The 21,573-nt window shown below is 49.4% G+C and overlaps 1 protein-coding gene across 2 annotated transcripts in view; it reads left to right on the forward strand.

Moving 5' to 3' along the window:
• Window positions 1-21,333, forward strand: part of PACRG (parkin coregulated) — a 497,551-nt gene extending 476,218 nt beyond the window's left edge. Inside the window, exon 5 of one of the 2 annotated variants that reach the window (XM_040965490.1) lies at window positions 20,681-21,333. In XM_040965490.1, coding sequence (XP_040821424.1) covers window positions 20,681-20,841 — 161 coding nt within the window. In that variant the 3' untranslated portion in view covers window positions 20,842-21,333. The remainder of the gene's footprint in view (window positions 1-20,680) is intronic. The other variant, XM_040965491.1, reaches the window with a different exon arrangement.
• The last annotated feature ends 240 nt before the right edge of the window (window positions 21,334-21,573 follow it).

Below are 21,573 nucleotides of genomic sequence, written 5' to 3' on the forward strand. Positions count from 1 at the left end.
AGATTTTTTAGGGTTTTCAGAACAAAGATACCAGAGCAAAAGTGATTCTTCTATCTTACTGCTTCCTCTCTAAACTGGAAAATGATTTGGGGAGAGTAAGCCTCCAGGTTGTTTCTTTTCACTTTTCCCCACAGAGTTTAGGTATTATTCAGAAAACATTTACTCTGTATCATCCTTCCAGAGTTTGTGTTTTAAAAGAAAGAAAGAAGAATTCTTTAGGCTTTGATAACGGCTAGTTGTAAAAAGTTACTGAGTTGCTCTGATTTTGCTTTTTCTGAATGGCAGTTTCATCTGAAGCCTTCGAAACTGCAAGCAGTAACAGCTGCTGTCCGATTCACCTGCGCAGTTGTGTTGCCTTCTCAGTCACTAGAATGATGAACTTGACCATGGTTAAGAAATGTGCTGTGCTCCATGTGGGTGGCATTTTGTCACCGAGGTTATTACAGGTAAACATTGGAGCAGCCAGGACCAAGCAGACCTGCAGCCACGTGTGGCTCTGACACCGGGCAGCTCTGGGCTAAGCTGTTACAGCAGCTCAACCTCAGCTTCCGCAGCTACACCCACGCAGGGTGCGTGAGCGAGTTAGATTCCGGGCCTGCGAAGTGCATGGCCCACAGCCAGCACATCCCCGATTACATTGACGGAGCGCCCTGCGTAGCACTCTGCCTGAGATCTGAGCACAGATTAGTTCTGGAATATCGAAGAAATATAATAGAGAGAGAACTTTATATTCCCTTGTTTATACCGCTTCAACTGGTTTTTCCTAATTCCATTCCCAAAATACACCTGCGATAGAGATTAGTTTCATGTATTACCTAAAATGACTACAATTTGGTGGATATACGTGTTAACAAAGATGATGGACTGAGTTCTTAAGAGAAACGCAAGTGTATCTAGGCTTCGGCAGCCCCTCAAGGGTGACCTACTCAGATGCCCACCTGTATTCATGAAATTAGCTGTGACATAGCTGAAACCTGAGTCAGTGTCCAGGCCACTTTGGAACGATGCAATGTCATCCATCAGAAAGTACCAACTTCAAAGTCAGCGCGCACCATGGAGATGTCAGACGGGGCTTGCAGAGGGAGGCTGGCCATGGTGAGGGGAACCATGGGTGTTCTGTGCACGGAGGTGAAGCCCATAGGAGCACATGCTAAACGTAGCCAGGGCTGGCCATGCCCGTGCCACTCCCTGGGCCCGGGACCGGCTGGCACCTGAGCATCGGTTTGTGCTTTGGCTTTACATTTTTGTGGCTTGGGTTTTGGTATATGTGAAAGTATGTATGTTTTAGAGCAAGAATGGCAGAGTGTCAGAGTGAGAATGAGAGACAGAGGCAAAGAGATCTTCCATCCACTAGTTCACGCCCTAAGTTGCTGCAATGACCCGCGCCGGGACCAATCCAGGAGCCAGGAGCTTCATCTGGGCTGCCACATGGGTGCAGGGACCCAAGCACTTGAGCCATCTTGTGCAGGATTCCCAGGCACACTAGCAGGGAACAGGATCAGTAGTGGAGCAGCCGGGAGTGAAACTAGCACTCATGAGGGACTGCGGGCATTGGAGGCAGCAGCTTGACCCTCTGTGCCACGGTGCCAGCACCAATCTTGTTTATTTTAATTGATTGACTTTCCTGATTTGGTATTAGCTGTATTTGAGCCTAATCAATTAAAAGATGTCTTTATGCGGTTTTTTCCCAAATATATCCAAATCACTTTGCTTAGTGATGTGATAGATTATAAGAGTGCTTATGTTTCTCATACCAATCTTGTGCCTGATTTTCTTTTGTAAAAATCTTTTTTTTTCACATTGATGCCCTCAATATCTCTTTATACATGTTTTTTGAATTTTTAAATACTTAAGCTTATATTTGAAATAGAATCAAAGTTAAGAAAAGCTTATAATTAATCCTGGCCTGCAGTGTCATCATATTACATAACTCTAACATGACCCCAGTCTAAATAATATCAGCAGCCATAAGGATAATCATGCATCATCCTCGCTGGGTGCTGGTGCCCACTGCCCTTCCTGATGCTGTACTGACCTCAGGAAAGAGTCAGCATGAGGCCCCACTTTACCCAGAAATGTAGGCTGCCAGAGTCCAGGGCTGACTGGCTGAGTTCAGTGTCGGAGTCCCGGCAGCCAGGCAGGCACGGGAGATGCGTGCTGCAGGTGGCCTAACCTGCTCCCAGTCCTTTACTCACTCTGTGCAGTCTTCTTTAGGTTAGCCACTTCTCTCCGAGCCGTGGCAGGTCCTCACTGTCCCTCAACCCACATACATGGCAAGCACTGGATGGCCATCTCCACGGGGCAAGGTGACATTCAGAACCTGTTTGGTAGGACAGAGTGTTCCGAGAGACCACAAATGTGTGTCAGCACTGAAGTCTGAAAGCTGTTCTGGCCCCCTGGTCTGTGAAGAATGGGATAGGCAGCACCCAAAAGGAGAAGCCAAGAGCTTTGAATCTGGGCACTCCCTGCCCGGGAAGGAAAACCCATGAGCCCTGCTGGGCCCTGTCCCTGCCAGACCTGGGCCAGCCTGGCCTTGCCCACTCAAATTGTTTCATTTCTGTAACAGCTGATCCCTTAAAATCAAAATAAGGACATGGATCACAGCACTTGTTCTGCAGTTTGTTACGAAGACAAGATGAAACAGCAGGTGTCACCGGGATCGGCAGTGCCCACACTGCGGTGGAAACAGAGACCGCAGATGCTCCACAGGCCTGAGCCTTGTCACTGTTGTTATGCCGTGACTCGCGAGTCCATGGGAGAGCACTTAACCTGGTGCCTTCCACACACGGCCATCTGTAAGTGAGGCTGAACTGTGTGACACCGAACCCACCTGAGCTCACACGCAGCCCATGGTCGGGGAGTCAACAGCACAGCGTGGGGAGGCTGCTAGGCCTCTGGAGGTCCTGCAGTCATCTCCTTCCTGGCTGAGTGTCCATGAGCACATGACTTCCTCACCCCTCTCTGCCTCCTTCCTTCCAGGGACACATGGACCCAGCCTTGAACTCCCATCCGTGGGTCCCCTTGGCTGTCCCCACATCTTCCCCCTGGCTTCCGGAATTTCAGGATTCTGTTCCACCCCCCAGACCACTCCTCTGCTGGCTGGATTGAGCCCTGTCCTGAACCTGGCACCCACTGTGGCCTCTCCCTTCACACAGCAACGCCATTTCTTCATGTTGGCCCCAGTTACCTGCCGACATAGGACAGCCTGTGGCAATAGATACAAAGGTTGTTCCACCGCATAATTTTGTAAAGTGTAATTTGTTACTTTTAAAGTTTATCTGAAAGGCAAAGTGACGGTGACATAGAGAGCTGATTCGCTCCCCACACCAGTCAGGGCTGAGTCAGGGCTGAGTCAGGACTGAGCCAACAGAAGCAGGGCCAGCAGCTCTACCCTGCATGCCACAAGGATAGCAGACATCGCCTGCCTCCTCTCAGGATGCCCACTAGCAGGAAGCTGGACAGGAAGTGGAGCTGGAATGGGAACACAGGCCTCCAACATGTGATGCCAGTAACTTGACCCCCTGTGCCACAACGCCCACCCCCAGACCTGCAATGCTTGTGAATTTCACATTTTCACAGTAACTATTGAGCAGGGCACCGCCGGGGAAGCATAAATATCTGTAAAATAACCAAAAGTGGAAAGTGTCTTCTGACTTGGGTAACCAAGAAAGACTTGGTAGAAGGTGAACTTGACAGAGCTGAGTAAGCAGACGTGGGGAAGGAAGGGCACAGGACGAGTGAGCAGAGCGAGGGCAGCAGGGACCGTGGCTCTTGCTAAGGAAGTGAGTGGCTGAGACATGACTTGGGACTAATATTCCGGTGGGAGATACAGAGAAAAGGTGGCCAGGAGGGGCTCAATGCCAGGCCGAAGAAGCAGAAATGCATCCCACAGAAGCCAGCAAGTTCCCAAAGGTTTCCTCAGTGGAGAAGCACAATTAGGCGATTGTAAAAGGCGAAAGATTTATGCGATCTGAAGAGAAACCAGAGTGTTCCAGTTAGGCGATTGTAAAGGCTGAATGTGAATATTCAGAAAGAAGGCAGGAGAGCTGGGAGGAGAGCAGAACTTGGAGACATAGCATGAGGAACGGAGTACCATGGCAGCTACAGAGACGGGAGGAACATAGCACGTTGACCACCATGGGCCAGAGCGTGAGAGGGGCCCCGGACTCTTCTTCTAGCACTTTTCCAGTAGTCAAGTTCAAACTCTCTTGGTAGCATAAACCAAGGTCCTGCATCCTCCATGTAGTATTCACATCCAAGTTAAGCATGACCAAGTCAGAACTAAGGCGGAAACACCACAGGCAGACAACCATTAGGACAATGTTTCAAACAATGCATACAGGGCAAGCATTGGGTGTCATGGCTAAGACTCTGCTTAGCGTACCCACTTCTCAAATCAGAGTGCCTGGAGGCCAGACCTGGCTCCACTCCCAAGTCCAGGTTCTTGCTGAGGCACACCCTGGGACACCTGGTGATGATTCATGTGGCTTGAGTTCTCAGCTTTCAGCTTGGCTGGCTCAGCCCTGGCTGTCCTGGGCACCCGGGGAGAGAAGCAACAGTTGAGAGCTCTCTCTGCCTTCTCTATTGCATTCTCTTTCGCTAAAATAAATATGTATTTTTATCTCCTGCATAATTCAAAGATACAGCCCTTCACCACAATGGCTACTTCAATGTTCTTTAATAATCTTGAGTGATCTAAATCAGATTAATTCAAATTTCTATTTTCTAAAATTTCTTTTAATTTCTCTTCATTTTTTGGTAAAATATTTGTGCAAAAGGTGAATATTATCTTGCGACTAGGGCTTTCTCACACACCCAAAGAGGTTTCTCGAAGACAGAAACAGGTATCAATTGATCTGACAGTAAAATTAAGCATAGTGCTAATATTTAGTTGTCTTCCCAGTGTGTTAAGGGATTCTTCAAAGAACTGGAAAAGAAGTTCCATGACTCCCCGTTCTTCCAAGCAGGAAAGATTTAAACAGTAAATACAATTTCTAGGAAATCCTGTAAGCCATCTTGTTCTTTGGAGATTTTAGTGATAGTTAGGTCATAAACAGCAATCAGTAATGAACTATTGATTTCAGTTCTAATGCTGGTGTTTTACCTCCTCCTGGCATGACCGCAGCTCAAGGGCAGCGTCCATGCACATGAGCACACACATGCATCACACATCAGAACAAGTGAACAGGGTGACCACCAATGTTATCAGTGAGGTGGGACCATCAAGTGAACCAAAGCCAACCATGGTCTCCATCCTGACAGCAACAGAATTAAGTCAGGTAGACTTGCGCTTGAGCGATGCAAGGCAGCGGTCTGGTCCAGACACTGCAGGCGTCACAAACATGCTGCTGCCTAAGAAACAGCCCACAAACTGTAGGAATATGATATTTGGAAATTCAACTTATAGCCTGGAAAAGGATTTGTAACTAAAATATATAACCTCTCATTTGGAGCTGGGATATTAGATCTGTTGTGGCAGCTTGGGTTAAGCTGGCATCCCCTGTGAGTGCTAGTCCACTCCTGATAACACTCCGGGAGGGCAGTGGGGGCTGGCCCATCTTCTCAGGTCCTGCCCCTCCGTGGGAGCCTCCGGTGTGCCTCCCAGCTCTTGGTTTTGCCTGGCCCATCCCTGCTCATTTGGGACGTAAGACAGTAGATGGAAGACCTCTCTCCACAACTCTGCCTTTCAAACAAATAAAATGAGTCTTTTTTAAAAAAAAATGAGAAATTTAAAAGACATGTGACAAGAACTTTCACATATATAATGACAGTCCACATTATTGGTAGAAAAAGCCAACAGACTCAAAACAGTTGCAAGATGTATAAAGAATATAAGATTAAAGTCCTGTGAGAGTTTTAAAACTCTTTAAAACATTTCTTTATAGTAAGTAAGAATCCAGAAAAAAAAAAAAGTCTGATTTTTCATCGTGGAAATGAAAGCGGTGACTCTGAAGATAAAACAGTGATTATAACCATATGTTGATATATTCTCATCAACTCTAATCTCTCCCAAAACTTTCTGATTTTTCAGTTCCAACCTAGGTTTGATTTTTGCCATGATAGTACCTGGTCTGATTCCTCCAGTAACAATAGCAGAATATAACCCAATTATTCTCTAAGAAAAAAAAAAAACCTTTTATTGTGAGAAAACAAAAAGAATTTTAATGAAAATTATCTAAAATTAAAAATGCTGTTATGATAAAATAGATGAGAAAAGTGTACTTCTTTGCATTAAAATAGTTTACAGAAAACATTACAAATAAATTAATGACAGTTTAATCTCCTTTATGAAAGTCCGTCCGCTGTAGTGCTGTTTCATGGGTGCTTAGTGCGTGAGTGTAAAACCAATTCTGTCTCCCTCACATTGTCCTGTATCCCCCACAGAAACACTTCCATAAATGCATTAAACGCATATCATGGGGGAGGAACACCTTCAACTTCATGAGAATGGTATCTGTAAGCAAATTATTTTCATAGTGAAAAAAGGAAAACTACTGAAAAGCAAAATTTACATTTAAAATTAGTCAGTAAAAGTCAGATTGTCAAATACAGCCTTCCTTTTTGTCGTGTGAGACGACAGCCCCAGGAAAGGAATCACTTGAGGACACTGAATTATTTTAAAGGAGCAAATATAAACATTTTTATTCTTTCACAATACATTTTCTGACAGGCTTGTCTATCTTTGCATTGAAATTGTGGCAATCGCAGTGGCCCCAAATTATCATCTGTAATTCTGATATTAGTCAATTAATAATTTCAGAGATAACTCAAAAGCAATGGATGAGATAGAAAGCGGCATAGTTAGACTTTAGGATTAAAAAGAAAGCGATTTTCTTTTAGGTCATTAAATAATATTGTAAAATGACATTTTTTTAACCTCATTTTAAATCAGAATCATAAATCAGAATCAGGTAAGACAAATCTTGCAATGCTGGTTTACTCCCCGGATGACCACTCTAGCCAGGAGCCTCACGGGGGTCCCCCCCAGGAGCCGCAGGGACCCCACATATGGCGACCCTTCCCTCTGCTTTTCCCAGGCCGGTAGTGGGGAGCCAAGCCACGTGGAGCAGAGGCAGTGCAAATCAGAGGCAGCATGGGGTGTTGCGGGAGGCTTTAACCATCTTGTTTTCATAATGTCGAAATTGAATTTTTTGATCAAAATATTCACAAAGACAAATGATTTTGCACACGGTGGCTTACATTTTATGCTCAACAATCTGACTGCCCGTCTCGACGCTAAGAGCGGGGCAGTGACGCGACCAGCATCACCAGGCTGCTGCTGGCACTCCTAAGAGTCCAGTCAGTGACATTGGCTTAGCACAATTTGTAAACTATATGAGATGGTAAGACAATGAGTGGAAGTCGGTAGGGAGAGCCGTCAGTGACATCCCCTGGGTCACATACGGAGTGGTGGCTTTCACCATGGCCCACACCTCCAGCATCACCATCTCACAGTATTGCTAAGGATTCAATCAAGGACCTCTTACCCCACCCCTGAAGCTGTGCCCTTCCCCAGAGGGCCAACACAGGGTCCTGTGCTGTCTCTGAGGGTCCCTGTAGCTCTGTGTCCCTACAACCCAGAGTGGACAGTCCCCACTACCCCCACGGGACTGGAAGCAGGCCATACCGAGGCTGGGAGTTGCCCCATGCTGGAAAGCCTGCAGTTTACATTGTCTTCATCCCACAATCCCCAGGGCCCGAGGAGGCTCCCTCCTACAGGAAACCCAGCCCCCAACAGTGTCCCCTCTGGGAGACTTCTCCTGGCCACCCAGGTTTTGAGGTGCCCAGCCTGGCCAACAGGCCATTCCCTGTAGGCAGGCAGCAGCGAGCAGGGCATGAAGACGCTGCTTTTCTGCGTAGCTGAGCTTGTGGTCAGGCTCTTGGCGAGGATGAGGTCTGAGGTCCTTGGTGGGTAGTTGTTATAGGCTCAGTGAGCACTTCCCCGACGGACTCGGCCCGACTCCAGAATGCCAGAGGCAGTGTGCGCTCACTTGCACAGCCCAGGGTTGTGCGCAAGCATTTTATTGTACCTTGGTCTTCCAGATGGGACAGTAATCAAATCTGCCTGTAGCTTTTCAATATAGAAGAAAAAAAAAATCTGTATACACAGATTTTTTACACTCCATTCTTCACAGGCCTTCTCTAAGCAGCTTGCTTTTTCTTCATTTGTAACTTAAATCTTCTAACAGGCTCTAGCTGCATGTAAGGACATGAAAAAGTAAGAGAGAACCTGGGTAATGCCTAAATGAGGACCACTGAGATGTGAACACAGCTGAATCCAGCAGCCTTTGGAGGTGCCTGTTGTAGCCTTTAACCTGCGCTCTCACTGAAATGCATAACTCTTCCCGCTACCAAGCTTTGTTTCATTAGGTGAAATAAGAATGTTTAAAGATCTCTTTTTCCCAATTATTCTTAAAAGAGAGTGGACAGATTCTTGAACAGGCCTCAATGCCAAGAGCGGCACAACTGTGCTGATGGATGCCTAAACGGGAGAGCAGTGTGCCCTGGGATGCTGTGCCCCCCAGGGGTCATGGCTAAGGTTACTGGCATGGTTTTCTAAGGAGGCTCATGTTGCAGCTGTCTACACTGTCTCTGGCCTGAAGATAAATAGCAGACTTTAGTTTCCACTGCTATTGGTCCTTTAACCTTCAGTAAGTCCAAGTGCTCAGCCTGGGCTCCACCCACATCCTCCAAGTTACCTCCCAGGAAACCCTGAGCATCTCTTAGCTGCCTCCAAGCCTCCAGCTCGGGCTGCCTGGAGGTCAACAGAGTCCCAGGCCACGCTGGTCCTGGGCAGTTCTCCATGGATTTTAAGACCTAGAAATGTTAACGACGCAAGGCTGAATCAATTGCGGGAGCTCACGGAGTACACTTAGCAAGAGAGTAGCAGCAGATGCGTCCAGGTGCCCCAGGAGACACTTCATCTGGAAACAGCCCCGCCTTGTAAGCAGGAGGCCCAAGTGCAAACATTCTCGCCTTTGGTTAGCATCGTGGTCCCCGTGCGAGGCTTTTGACAGGATGGCCTGCGAGGCAAACTGATGGGTCTGTGGGTAGCTGGGTGGACAGTCCAAAGATATAGAGAAAGCATTCAGAAACCCACTTCACTATCGACTCCGCGGCTTGCGAGGGGTAGGGGAGGGATAAACTACCCCGCAGGATCCATGCTGCAACTTCTGCAGATTGCTTAACACCACCCCTCTGATTCGGCAATTCCCGGGAGACTTTCGGAGGCACACTGGCCACCTTAGTTCTAGTGGCCTCTCCAATCTCCTTGGCTGCTGTCTGCAGTCACGTGAATTCAGTCCGTCAAAAAGAAACTACTGCTGAAACATCTGTGTGCCAGAAATGTAACCCAGAGGGCGGTCCACTCCCTGGCCTCCAGGTACTGCAGGAGACTTCGTTTCTAATATATACATCCAATAAAGAAAAAGAATAAGTCTCTCTCACAAGGGAACAGAAAACACCCCACATAGAAAAAAATGGGAAAATGCCAAACCTCCTTAGGAATCAGAAGAATGCTAACTGAAGCAAGCTGAGGGGAGCATTTCCTATGCACTAAATGAGCGAACAGGAATCGTCATGGTGACACCCAATGCTGTAGTAGAGCAAACACACTCGTGCTGCTGGCAACCTTGTAAACTGGCATAACCTTTCCAGTCACTGTGGCCATATAGGCCAATAACTACAAACTGCTAATATTCCTTGAAGCAGTAATCTCCAGTCTGAGAGTTACTGTGAGAAAAGAGTGTTGGTCAGAGGGCAAAGACTGCATGCCTTGGGGCATCTGTTGCACCGCTCCTGAAACGGGCCCCGGGGAGGCAGAAGACGCTGCACCTGACCAGAGGAGAGCTAAGTGGCTGGCACCGCTTTGGGCCCGTTACTGTTAAGCAGCCATCACAAATGGTGATTGTGTGTCGCATCTAGCAGTGCTGAAATGCCAACGCGATAACTTGGAGATACAATGTGTTCCAGGGGCAGCTTATTCCAACCTCAAGGTCTTGGCTGTTGACGTGCTGTCCAGCATGTCCTCCCTGGCTGGCTTGCCGCAGAGTTAGACTTTTGTCTACCTGCAAGCTGCTGTCTGAGCTCTGTTCGCTGGACAGAGCAACCCTCCCCACCCTGCAACTTCTGTGTGCTGAAGGCTCAAGTCCGTGCCTCGCCACAGAGCTGCTGTTTGCGGTTGGTGAGCTGGCTTGCTCCTCCTTACTCCTGATTGAGATCGGCAGTCCCTGTCTTCCCACCCTCACCGCCTCCTCTATCCCTGGCTTCAGGAGCCTGGGGACTAAGTTGGTCTCTCTGCCACCTCAGCAGTTGTAGAGACATAAGTTCGCTGAGGATCCCTGGACACACGAGGACTGGCTGGAAGTCAGCCTACTAAGAGTCCTGCTTGGAGCACTGGATGTGGTGTGTGAGCAGCAGGCTTGTCCTATGGGGGACAAAGAGCTAGCCCCCAGCTCCTGTGGCTGCAAGGACCATCACAGCATGTCAGCTAGCTCGCCAGCCCACCCCACTGGCAGTAAGGTCTACCTGCAGGAGGGTGCGTGGGGCTGTGGGTTTGGCATCATCAAACAAGCCAGCCTTGACCCCTGAAACTCCCACTCCCCGAGGTACTCCTATGAGCTAGCAGTCCCTGTAAGCCCATCAACATGCAAGACCCCCGCCCCAGGACATGGCAGAGCTGTACATCTGGGGACCCGGCGCACAGGGTGGAGTTCCTCAGCACAGACTGTTCCCAGGAGGCCAGGACTAACTGGAAGGACTGATGGCAGGGTCTTGGTCAATGGAAGGGAAACAGATCCCTGGTAGAAGACCCTGGGGGAGAGGCTGAGAAATCAGGGGCACCACGAACCCCAGGCTGCAGGCAGCAGCCCCACAGATGCCCGGCGACGTGCCTTTTGCCGGGACATTTGCCCCACTAGCCTTGGTCGGGGCTCTGACTCCAACTGGGAGACTGGCCCAGGACAGGCTCATCCCAGGGGACTTGTCACTGCAGTTTAGAAGGGCAATGAAGCCAAGGAGCCATCACAGTGATGGTGCCATGAGCTTAGCTGCAGCTCAGGAAGTGGGCAGGCACGTTTCCTCCAGGTCTCCTCCAGTGCTTGCCCCACTGTCCCCCGCGAGACAGCTCCCACTCTGGTCAGCGACACGCATGGGGTCTTCTCCCCATTTCTTGAAATGCAGCTACTTACCTGATAGCAAATTGGAATGACATGTACTCAGTGTGTCACAACACAATACAAGTAAATATCAATAGAAGTTGTTTTGTAAATGTTAAGCTCCATAGGAATGCTACCCAAAGATGACCTAGAAACTTAAGTCCTGGGCTAGCAGTCAAAATAAAATGTACTTCCTCATGTTGCTTTACTGGAGACTGGTTCTTCACAAACTGGGCTCCTGAAGTTAGAAAAACCAGTTCTTTGCTTCAGTCTGAGAGAAAGATAGAAGGCCACTGGCCCTGAGAGAGCTGGGAGTGAGCGTACCTTTCCCCTGTTCCTCTGGGCACGAGGGCGTGGACCGCAGCGGGGAGAAAGGACACTGAGGGCAGACCTGTTGTCTCACCTCGGCCTACGTCCATGGCCTTGATCAGAGCAGGAAAGCCAACAACAGCTCAGTCATGGAGCTCCAGGTAGATCTGGGCACTCAGGCACCCCCGGAGCCAACTGTCTTGTCTCCACACTGCCATTGTCTGGACCTCCTGCTCCAAGTTCTGACTCACAGAAAAGCAGTTGGGTGTACAGCCCTGAAACATCTTAGGAGATAAAAATATAACTCAGACAAATAAAATCCTGTATTCAAAAGCATCAAAAGTCCGCCTGTTTCAGTGTCGATTCTTGCGCCAATGTGATTGTGCTGCCATGGCAAATTAAGCGTCCACACGTACATTCCACCACCAGCCCACTGCCTCGACCACCCACCCACCCCGCATGGGTTAGACATCTCTCTCTGCTTTTCTCTCGCTCTCTTTTACTGCCTGGTCTAGACTTGACTTGGACATTAGCAAAGCCGCAAATGTTTGTGTTTACAAATAGTTTCAGACTATTCTGTCCTCATGAGCTTAATGTCAACACCTTTAACTTGCCAGGGTCAGAGCCAACAGAAGTTGGTAGGCAGAACTTTGAAAGGCGTTCAAGGTTCTTTTACACTGAGATGGTTGTAAAAAGGCTTCAAGGTTTTAACTCTGCCACTTTCACCACCGTTAACTCAGTACAGCACAGCGGATTGCTTTGATTTGTTCATTAAATATATGATTTTTGCATTAATTGAGCTCATTTGATGAGAAATATTCCCACTCGGTCAAACTCTCGGCTAATAGCTTGGAAATGTGTTAGAATTTTGCATCCATTAATTCATTTTAGAATTTGCAAAGAGTAGATACTTAAGGCAAGCTGAGATACATCCCAAATAGTCACGAAACGTCTACAGAAATGGTGTTAAAGAGAATAATGTGTTTTCCCATCATAAGCACCACCAGTGAGCTTATCTATAGAATTCTTCTCAGCAGAACAAAGAGTGCATGCAGACGGGGGAGGGGGAGGTTCTGCTCTGTGGATCAATGCCTGCACACTCCATGCCATCTGTGAAACGCTGGTCTCACCTGATCACTTGCCAGCACCCGGTGTGGACACGCCAGGTCCTCCGGGCCCTGTGTTCTAACAAAGATGATGTTCCCATAGATTACTGCTAGCATTTCTTAGAAGCCTGAGGTTTCCCTTCTTGTGCCCAAGTTACCGAGGCACACTACACAGCCAGAGCTGAGGACGCTGTGCGTGGCATCATGCTGTTGCCTGGAAAGGAGTGGTGACAGCAGCTGCCATTCTGGCTCTTTTTAAAAAGTGTTCAGCATCGTGGAGAAGCAGTGAAAATTATTTCCAATAGATTTGTAGCACACCAAACAGCAATCAATAGTTTGTTTTCAATCAAAATCGCTTGCTATTTCTGGAGCCAGTTGGAAATTACCCAGTGCTGTGTGTGAAATTACATTAAGCACAAATTTCAGTTATTAAAGAAAAGTATGATTTTTTAAAAATCCAACATTTTCTTCATCTTAGAGCAAAGGCTGCTAACAAATAGGATATTCTGATTTCCCGCTTGAGGGAGGAAAAGCTTCTTTATTGCCCCATTTTAAGGATGACCCATGTAAGTCCAGCTTTATATCAAACAGGAAATTGAAAGAAGAGCTGTGAAACCCTCTCTCTGCCGGAACTCATTTGCTCAAACCTTTCCAGATTCACAGAAAGGCTATTTCCATGGATAACAACTCACAAATGTGTAAATAGCGAATAGAGAATGAGAGTGGCAAATGGTGACTTGGAGCTGAATTTGCTTGTTCTGTCTGTGAGTCCAGTAAACTCAGAGCAATCATTCACTCATTCTTTCTCCTTCATCAGTTTATAAGCGTTCAATTTGCATTCGATGCCTGTGGATGAAGTTTATGCGTTAGAACACATCCAAAACATAGTAAAATGTGGAAGAGCTGAATAAACATCAAACAAGTGCTAAAGACTTCTGAGTGACATTTGCATGGTGATGGGGCTATTGTAGACTCCAGGAATGAATATGAGCGAGAAAGAGGATTGTGGAATTGAATTCCAAACTGGCCTTGAACAGAGGGCATCAGGAGAGGGGAGCAGGCTCCATGGGCATGTCAAAGGAGTCAGCAGAAAGTCCAGGCTGAGGGCAGGAGAGGGGCTCCCTGGGAGTCAGCCCAAGCTGGAAGGCTGGCTTCGCCTTTCTGAGGGAGAAGCCATTGCAGAGCACCACAGGTGACAGAACGCCAGTGAGACCAGCCTATTCATGAGATATCGGTGAGGAACAAGGCAAGAAAATGGAAAGACCGGGCGGACAACAGGCCACCCCCGGGCACACAGGAAGGGGGCGCAAAGGCAGCCCTGAGTCTGGACACAGGCTCTGAGTGATGCCAACTCTGTCCCATCGGGCTTCCTGGTGGCAGCACACTCCACCAGGGACTGTTGGAGGGTCACGAGGAGTGATGCCCTGAAGAAAGACCAAGCCTCCTCCTGCCTGGTCCTTCAGCAGGTGCCTGCCTCGGCTCCTTTTCCAGGTCCCCGAATCACTTCCCGCTTGGATCACTTGACTGTCAGCTCTCCAGTCCTCCACTTCCTCCTCTGTGCTGGGGGTGACTGCTGCACTGGGCTCCTGGGCTGTTTAATCTGCCTGAGTGACATGCTGTTGTGGCTCCTGACACAGATGTCAGGCCCTACAGACACGCTGAAACTCCTGTGTCTTTTCGGACACAGTGTGCTCATTACATTGTGTTGGTCAACAAGGAGGGAGGAATTTCTGCTTAGCAAGTCTGAATTCAGATGAATCCAGCAATGACCGAATCTATCAGTAGAAACATGTTTTGACGGGATAAGTTGGCAAACCCACCTGTTTTTCTCAGCATAACCCCCAAGTCAAAGAATCACCAATCAGAAAAGACACTTGACTTTTTTGTAGGTTTAACCAAGTCATTGTCAATTGGATGGGTTTTTTTTTTAATCCATACATTTAATTTTTAGTCTAAGAAATTCGAAGCTACACAGAAGTTTGAACCAACACTGGGTGGTGTGTCAACAAAGGCTGTGAGTTTGTGTTCACTTTCTTAACTAGAACCAACTCCTTAGCCATGCAGATCTTGGAGATTTTCGTAAAACTTGAAGGCTGCCTTGGATGTGTCTGACACAGGTGGCCGACTTTGAATACCACCTTTTCCATTTTATGTAAGACATCCATTGAATATTCACCCTTTCAAACCTTTGCTCCAAACTTTTACTGTGAGATTATAAAAAGTGATGGCAGGATGAAGAGGAACCAGAGACCATGCAAAATTCGGTCTTCTCTTCAAACAGAAACCATAACTGGAAGACTTTACCACCCTGCCTGCCGCTGAATGGCTGGGAAGTTCCTGCACACTCCAGCTACGAAGTTAGTGAAAAGTGACATCCCACGTCCTCTGGCTTCAAGTCCAATGTTCTTTCCATTAAGGCAGAGTGCTCCAGTTGTTAGCTACCATTTGTTCACTTCTTGGAGAATCCTAATCTACTTTACACTTGAAAATGACATATGTTTGGAAATTGTCCGTATCTCTCGGTGGGAAGTTCCGGTGTTTAAAAGTCAACAGGACCAAGACCAATTAAGTATATCCAGTGACCCAGGCAGGGGACAGGCAGCATGTGTCGGGGGAGAGGGGAGGACAAGCTTTCTAGAGCCCCTGGAGATGTGATGGTCTAGCAGCCTGCTGCCTCAGTTCTTCCTTCAGTCTCAGAGAGGAAGAGAGTGTGACACCCAGCTGGGCATGAGGGCTGGCTTCAACACTTACCTCTCCAAAGGGGGAAGAAATGTTGGGAATGTCATTCAGGGCAGCTGGATCTGAGACGCTGTGGAGGATGGAAGCCTGTGCGCAGGTGCCATGGTGGGAAGCTCTGGATTGTCGTTTCACATACCCGTGAACCAGACATTGCGCACATGCATGGTGAGGTCATGCTAAAGGGATGCTGGCAGCGTTTCCATGACCCAACAGGGTTGGTCTGTGCAGTAGTGTCTGAACATGGCCTGAGTGGGAATGCAGGTATGGCTAAAGGAGGGAAAAGGCCACAGTTACCCTGCAGAGCTGCAAAGGCCGTGCAAAGAAGGGCCCCAAAAGCAGATGGCCAGCCACATCGCACAACAGGCCCCGTCTTCTACTTGCTGTCAGAGCTTCTCCTTCCTTCGTGGCTTCCCCATCCCCTCACCCCCAGCAAAGAGCTGGCTGGGATTCACAGCAGCTTCCCTGCAATTACCCAAACTTTATGGGGAGGGAGAAAGCATCCTCTTATTCCAGATTAGGCATCACAGATTTCCCTGAAAAGTAATTTGAGTGCAGACATAAATGAATATTTCTGAATAAGCAAACTTGAGCAGTTTAATCTGGGTCTTAAGATGGAAATTATCTGAAGAGATAGGACAATAACCCTGTTTCTTCCTGCTTTCTTAAGTCAGATTTAAAAAAAAAAAAAAGGGAAAAGGCTCAAAAATAATTCAAACTCGTCAACGTGATGAGTTGTTGTTTCGCTGATACTTTGGGGTGGTAGAGTAGCTTTTGCAGGAGCATCTTCTGAAAACCTGTAGTTGCATTCCATGACACCTAGCATTCCTGCTTAAACCCCAGACAGCGTAGAGACCTGCCGTTTCTGTCTTCTCTATCTTGCATCTGCTGAATCTGCTAAGCTCCGCTGCCCCATCCCTGCAGGGAAAGTTCCTTCCATATCATCCAACAGAAAGCCTGTGATGGTCTTGCAGACATATCATAACAGCGCTTCCTGCGGGTTCCATCTGCACCTGCCTGCTGGGACCTGAATCCAGGCCCCACATCCCACTGTCTCCAGCCACACTGGGTGATGTCACCACAGCCGCAGGGGACGGGGGGGGCTGTGACCAGTGCCACCGAATCCCAGAGGTCTTGACAGAGTCCTCCACTCGGACCTTCTGCCCTGGACATGTTTGCAGCTCAACGTTTGAGGACACAAAGGCTCCTCTTCTGGTCCTGCTCAGAGTCGCTTCCATGGCCGCCCTAGCCCACTGTTCAGCACCTCGAGGGCCAAGCTTTGCTACCACCGGTCAGGTGGCACGTGCCTCCCCCTGGGCCACAGACAGCGCAGGCACTCTGCAGGGTCCCACGGGTGGGTGCAAGGTCTCACACAGAGAAGCGCTTCCAGCGAGCCCACATTCAAGCCCTGGGTGTGCAAAGTGGCTGCGCTGGACAACACATCCTCCACACACGAATGGCCAGGGAGACAGCAGTCGACCAAAGCAGGCGTAGCCAAACCACAAGGCTGCGACAGCGGTATCTGGCCAGCTGGGTTTCGTGCCAGTTCAGCCTGAGGTGCGTGGGGCAGTTCCTGGCTCTGACTCAGTGTCTGCAGCTGCCCGTGGCCCAGGTGACTGCTGTCCCATTGCCTTCATCCTCATTCTCTTTGTCCCAGAGATCTGCTCGTTCCTGCAGGTGTCTTCAGCGAGCCTGGGGCAGTAAGTCCCAAGTCAGAGCTTGCGAGAGTGGATGTGTAGGCTAGACGGTGGCAGTGTGACCGTGGGCTGCCAGCCTCACCATTTCCAGGTGTGCTTTGTCTAAACGTCCCAGGCTGCACTTTGCTTAAAGAACCTTTGGGGTGCAGACTTCCAGAAGGCTCCTGCTTGAGCTGGGTCCTGGAGGAGAGGCAGGGTGGAGATGGGAGGGTTTTCTGCCTGGGCACCGCACACTCCTGCCTCCGAGCAGCGATTGTCCTGCCCCACAAGGGTGCAGTGCTGCAGCCTAGGCAGGGCCTTGGAAGGGCTGCATCTCCCACCTCGCACCTGCTTTCCTGGCCCTCGTCAGCAAGTCCAGACAGACCCCACAGATGGCCCCCTAGGGATCTGGGTGGAAGGCAAGTGGCACTGCGTGGAGTAAGCATTTCTGGGTCACTGCTTTGTGTGAAACAGACACACATTTGCCACGTGAAGATGTCTCCGCCAGAAGCTGTGAGCGCAAAATCTGAACATGACACACACTCACTGTGGGCCTCCCCGGGGCCAGCCCCACATCCTTTACCACTTTCTGTGCCTCCGTCGTGTCATGCTGAGCATCTGTCACAGCAAGCGGCAGCGTCTGTCTCCCAAGCCTGAGTCCCAAGACTCAAGCCCAGGCAGGGACAGAGAGCAGCCGAGGCCCTGGAAACGGGCTCCCAGACGGCCTTTCGACCCTGGGTCCCTGCAGACTGGGGCTGCCACGGGACAGCAGCTCTCAGGGCACTCGTCTGTCCTCGCTCACAGTACTCCGCGCAGCCAGCAAAGCCCAATACAGGATTCAGTGCTCAGGCACAGCTTCCCATGATGGCCACTGCAGTCGCTGCCGCCGCCACCGTTGACATGTCTGACACCTGCAGACATGGAACCTCTGGGCATCCAAACTCTCTGTTCTTTCCTTGCTGACTTGTTTGCCTTTCATTCTTTTTTCTCTGTGTCCATGAAAAGAGGGAGGTTTCCCTACAGTCTAGAACTTGAGGCCCTAGTGAGAGAGAAGGCAGCAGCCATGCCACCCAGCTGAGAGATCTGGATTAGGTGCCAGCTCCCAGCTTCAGCTACGGCCACTTAGGGAGTAGAAACAGGCGGTAGCTTGCTTTCTCTGTGTGTGTGTGTGTCTTTGTGTATCTGCCTCGCTGATAAATAAATATAGTTTTAAAAAGGAAATTCAACATTCCAGGCAATAAATGGACTCAGAATAATGCTAAGCCAGGGCCGTCCTGCAGGCCCGGTGTGTGCATGAATCTGCGCAAAGGACGGCCCCTCTGCCATACTCTGCCCGCATCCGGTCCTTTTAGAAGTGCAAAGTCCGCCTGAAGCCATTGCTGCAGTCCTATTTGTTTGGTTATAAATAAAGTATATCCTCTCCATCCCCACGTACCTTTCTAGTTGCAGAACATAAAACAGAATCCTAGAGTCCTAAATTGAAATGTTATATTCCTAATCAGAATTGACAGTTGTAAACAGCCATGTGATTTGGTAAGGGTTGTGTGTGTGTGTGTAGTGTTTTAAGCATCACATTTTGCAACAGTTTTGTGTGTGTTTAAAATGGTGAGCTCAAATTAATCGCATCCATTTCAGGTTCTCAAAAAACCTGGCAATGCAGCCATTTTGAAAGGAAGATGCCGTGACTCAGCCGCCTCTGCCACGAGATCGGGCGGGGCCCAAGCAGAGCGGGCACAGTTAGGGCCAAGGCCGCTCCAGCCCGCTCCGGCCCGCTCTGGGGCCTGCTTTTCCCAGCGCTGCACGTTCTGTACCCGGCCAGGAGTCCAAGCCCAACTCGCTTTGTGACTAAGCGGCTTCTGTTCTTCAGTCTTTTGGGCTCGTACACTGCTGAGAAACAAAAAGCTCCATAGTTTGCTTACTCCTACACTCACATATTTCTTAAAAACAAAGACTCAGACTACAGTGTAGCTGTCACCACTGCTCGCTCTGGAAGGCAGCGGGGGAATGGGGCGGGGCAGGCCCGCCCTGGTGCCAGCGCTCTGCCTGGTCTCTGCCTCCTCCCGGAAAATACGTGTGTCTGCCATCTCTTCGGCTCCTGCCTCTTGGGCTGGCACGCTGACCCAAGCGGTGCTTGCTGGCGCTTGATGCACGGATCCTGGTCCACACGGAGCTGCGCCGAGGCTGTGCAAAGCCAGTATGCCATCTCCAGTTGGGTTCTCCCAACTGCTGCAGGCTCCCGGCAGTCTGTGGTAACCGGGAGCAGCTGAGCTGGGCTGAGGGCCACAGCCAGGAGCCCTGAGCTCTGGCTGGGATCCCGGGAATGGAATACGAAGTGGCACCTCGGGGGGGCTGCTCCCCACGGATCCACTCCGTCACTCGCCCCCTGGGGCACACGGCGTTCTTGCCTGCCCGACCTTCAGACCACTCTGTTGCTGGGTGTCCTGCCCCCTCCAGCCGCGGCCTCAGCATCCTTGCTCCAGCATCAGCAGCGCCTCCTGGAGCCCCACCTGACCTTCATTCAGCTGAGATGCAATGGCAGTCCTCTCTCCCCAGACCCACCTCCGTCCTTACAAAGGGCCTGTTTACCTCTGATGCGCATATGCCGGATTCTGTCGGTTTTTAAAATATTTACACATATATATCCTCCTTGATTATTCAAAAACAATAATGCAGGAACCATTTTATTTGAAACAAAGACTCTCTGCTCTCTGTTCTATGTATTCTATATATGAGCATGCCTGAAAAAGTTCATGGGAAATGGAATTTAAAAAGTAAACTTATGTTGGTGGGGGGAAAGCAAAGAACTTGACATTCCTCACAGTGTGTTCTAAGGATCCCCATGTCCCACAAACATCTAGAAGATCCCTCCTGTGGTCTGTGTGTGTGGATGGCACGTGGGGTGCTTGATTATCGTGTACACTCTACTTGAATTCTGCTCCCCGTCTGGTAGCTAAGGGCCTTCTACTCCGAGGAAGGAAAATGAAATTAAATTAAAAAAAAAATTATTGAGCATGGCTTTGAGGTTCTTTCTTTCAGTTCCCACCTTTGGGAAAGTTGACATGCACCATGGTTAAGAGGCTCCCTCTTAACAGCACACTTCTCTCTCTGATAAGTGGCTGGTATTCTGACCCATCTTTGCTAGCACCTGGAGACACGGGGCAGCTCAGGTCCTGAACCTCACAGCGGTCAGGGATGTGGCTCCACAGCTTCTGGAAGCATCCAGCCCCTGAACCAGGGTTCATCCCTGTTCTCTCTGCTTTGGTCTGCACCTTTACTCCTGAATGCCTGAGTGGGAGGGGTTTGAAACACCGTGTTGCACTCCACATTTAGGAGCTTGGGATGAACACCACCCGGTCCCCTCAACTCCCACCGGTGGTGCCAGGCTGTGACTGACCAAGTCTAGGCCCAAGAACACACTGCAAGTGTTGCAGCCAGATGGAGAAAGGTCCCCAACCTGGACTCGTGCAATGTGGTCAACTCACTTCTTGTTTGCCCAGCCATTTATTTGAGATTAATTTTGGTTGACTCCCATTTGGGGCTCAGCATACTTTTTTTAGATGTGTTTGTCACCACTTATAAACCTCTGTCCAGTCACTCAGTAAGCTTGCTTCTGACAAGCATTTGCAGAAACACCCCCAGGGTGGCTCGGGAGGCTGCCCGGGACTAACTGGCCCCTCTGTGTGTTTGCATGAACTAGTTAACTCCGGAGATGGCATCGACTACAGCCAGCAGAAGAGGGAGAACATCGGAGACCTGATCCAGGAGACGCTGGAGGCCTTCGAGCGCTACGGAGGCGAGGATGCCTTCATCAACATCAAGTACATGGTCCCGACCTATGAGTCATGCTTGCTGAACTAACGCTGGGCACAGCTGGGCCGGGGGGAAGGCAGCCCCTGGTGCCGTGGTCGTGGGCCTCCTTTACTTGTGACTTCTACAGCTTTCTTTTTCCAGCTGCTAGAGTAGTGGCTTATGGGCCCTGGGATTGTTGGTCCTGTTGAGAGCAAAGCTTTCCAATACATAAACAGTGCCTGTTTCTTGGATTACAATAGCTTACTGTGTTCATTTGTTCCATGAGAAGAATCGCTTCTTTATACGGCTCGAACGGGGGCCGGGGTGCGAGCTAAACCTTCAGTTGCATAGACAATAAAACTATAATTTTCATACGCAATTCAGCAATTGCTGTTTTGTGTCTGCCTCCCTGGAGGGCGATGCCAGAGGATGCAGGGGAAGGGTTTGTGCTGACTGCTTAATAGGTGTTTGTCATGGGGGACAAGCATGGGTTCGGCAGCGCCTCTCGGGCCAGCTGTGTGGAATAATGTGCTTTGACAGTCAGTAAAACTGTGGAATCTATATTCTAATTAAAGTGGGAAATCTAGCCCCTGATAACCTCGGCTGCAGTTGTAGTTAACACTTCCGGTCTCCCAGTACCCTGGCCTGCAGGGCCTTTCCCGAGCATATCTTAGCACGCCCGGAGGGAAGTGTTGGGGAGAGAACCGGGTCAGGGTTGTGTAGGAAACATTACATGTGATAGCACAGTTCAGAGAGCAAGCTAGCTCCCTCCTAGTGGCATCCGACACCTGGTGTGCCACC

This window comes from Ochotona curzoniae, unplaced genomic scaffold (assembly GCF_017591425.1).
Source record: "Ochotona curzoniae isolate NIBS_2020 unplaced genomic scaffold, NIBS_Ocur_1.0 scaffold_3890, whole genome shotgun sequence".
Classification (NCBI taxonomy): domain Eukaryota; kingdom Metazoa; phylum Chordata; class Mammalia; order Lagomorpha; family Ochotonidae; genus Ochotona; species Ochotona curzoniae.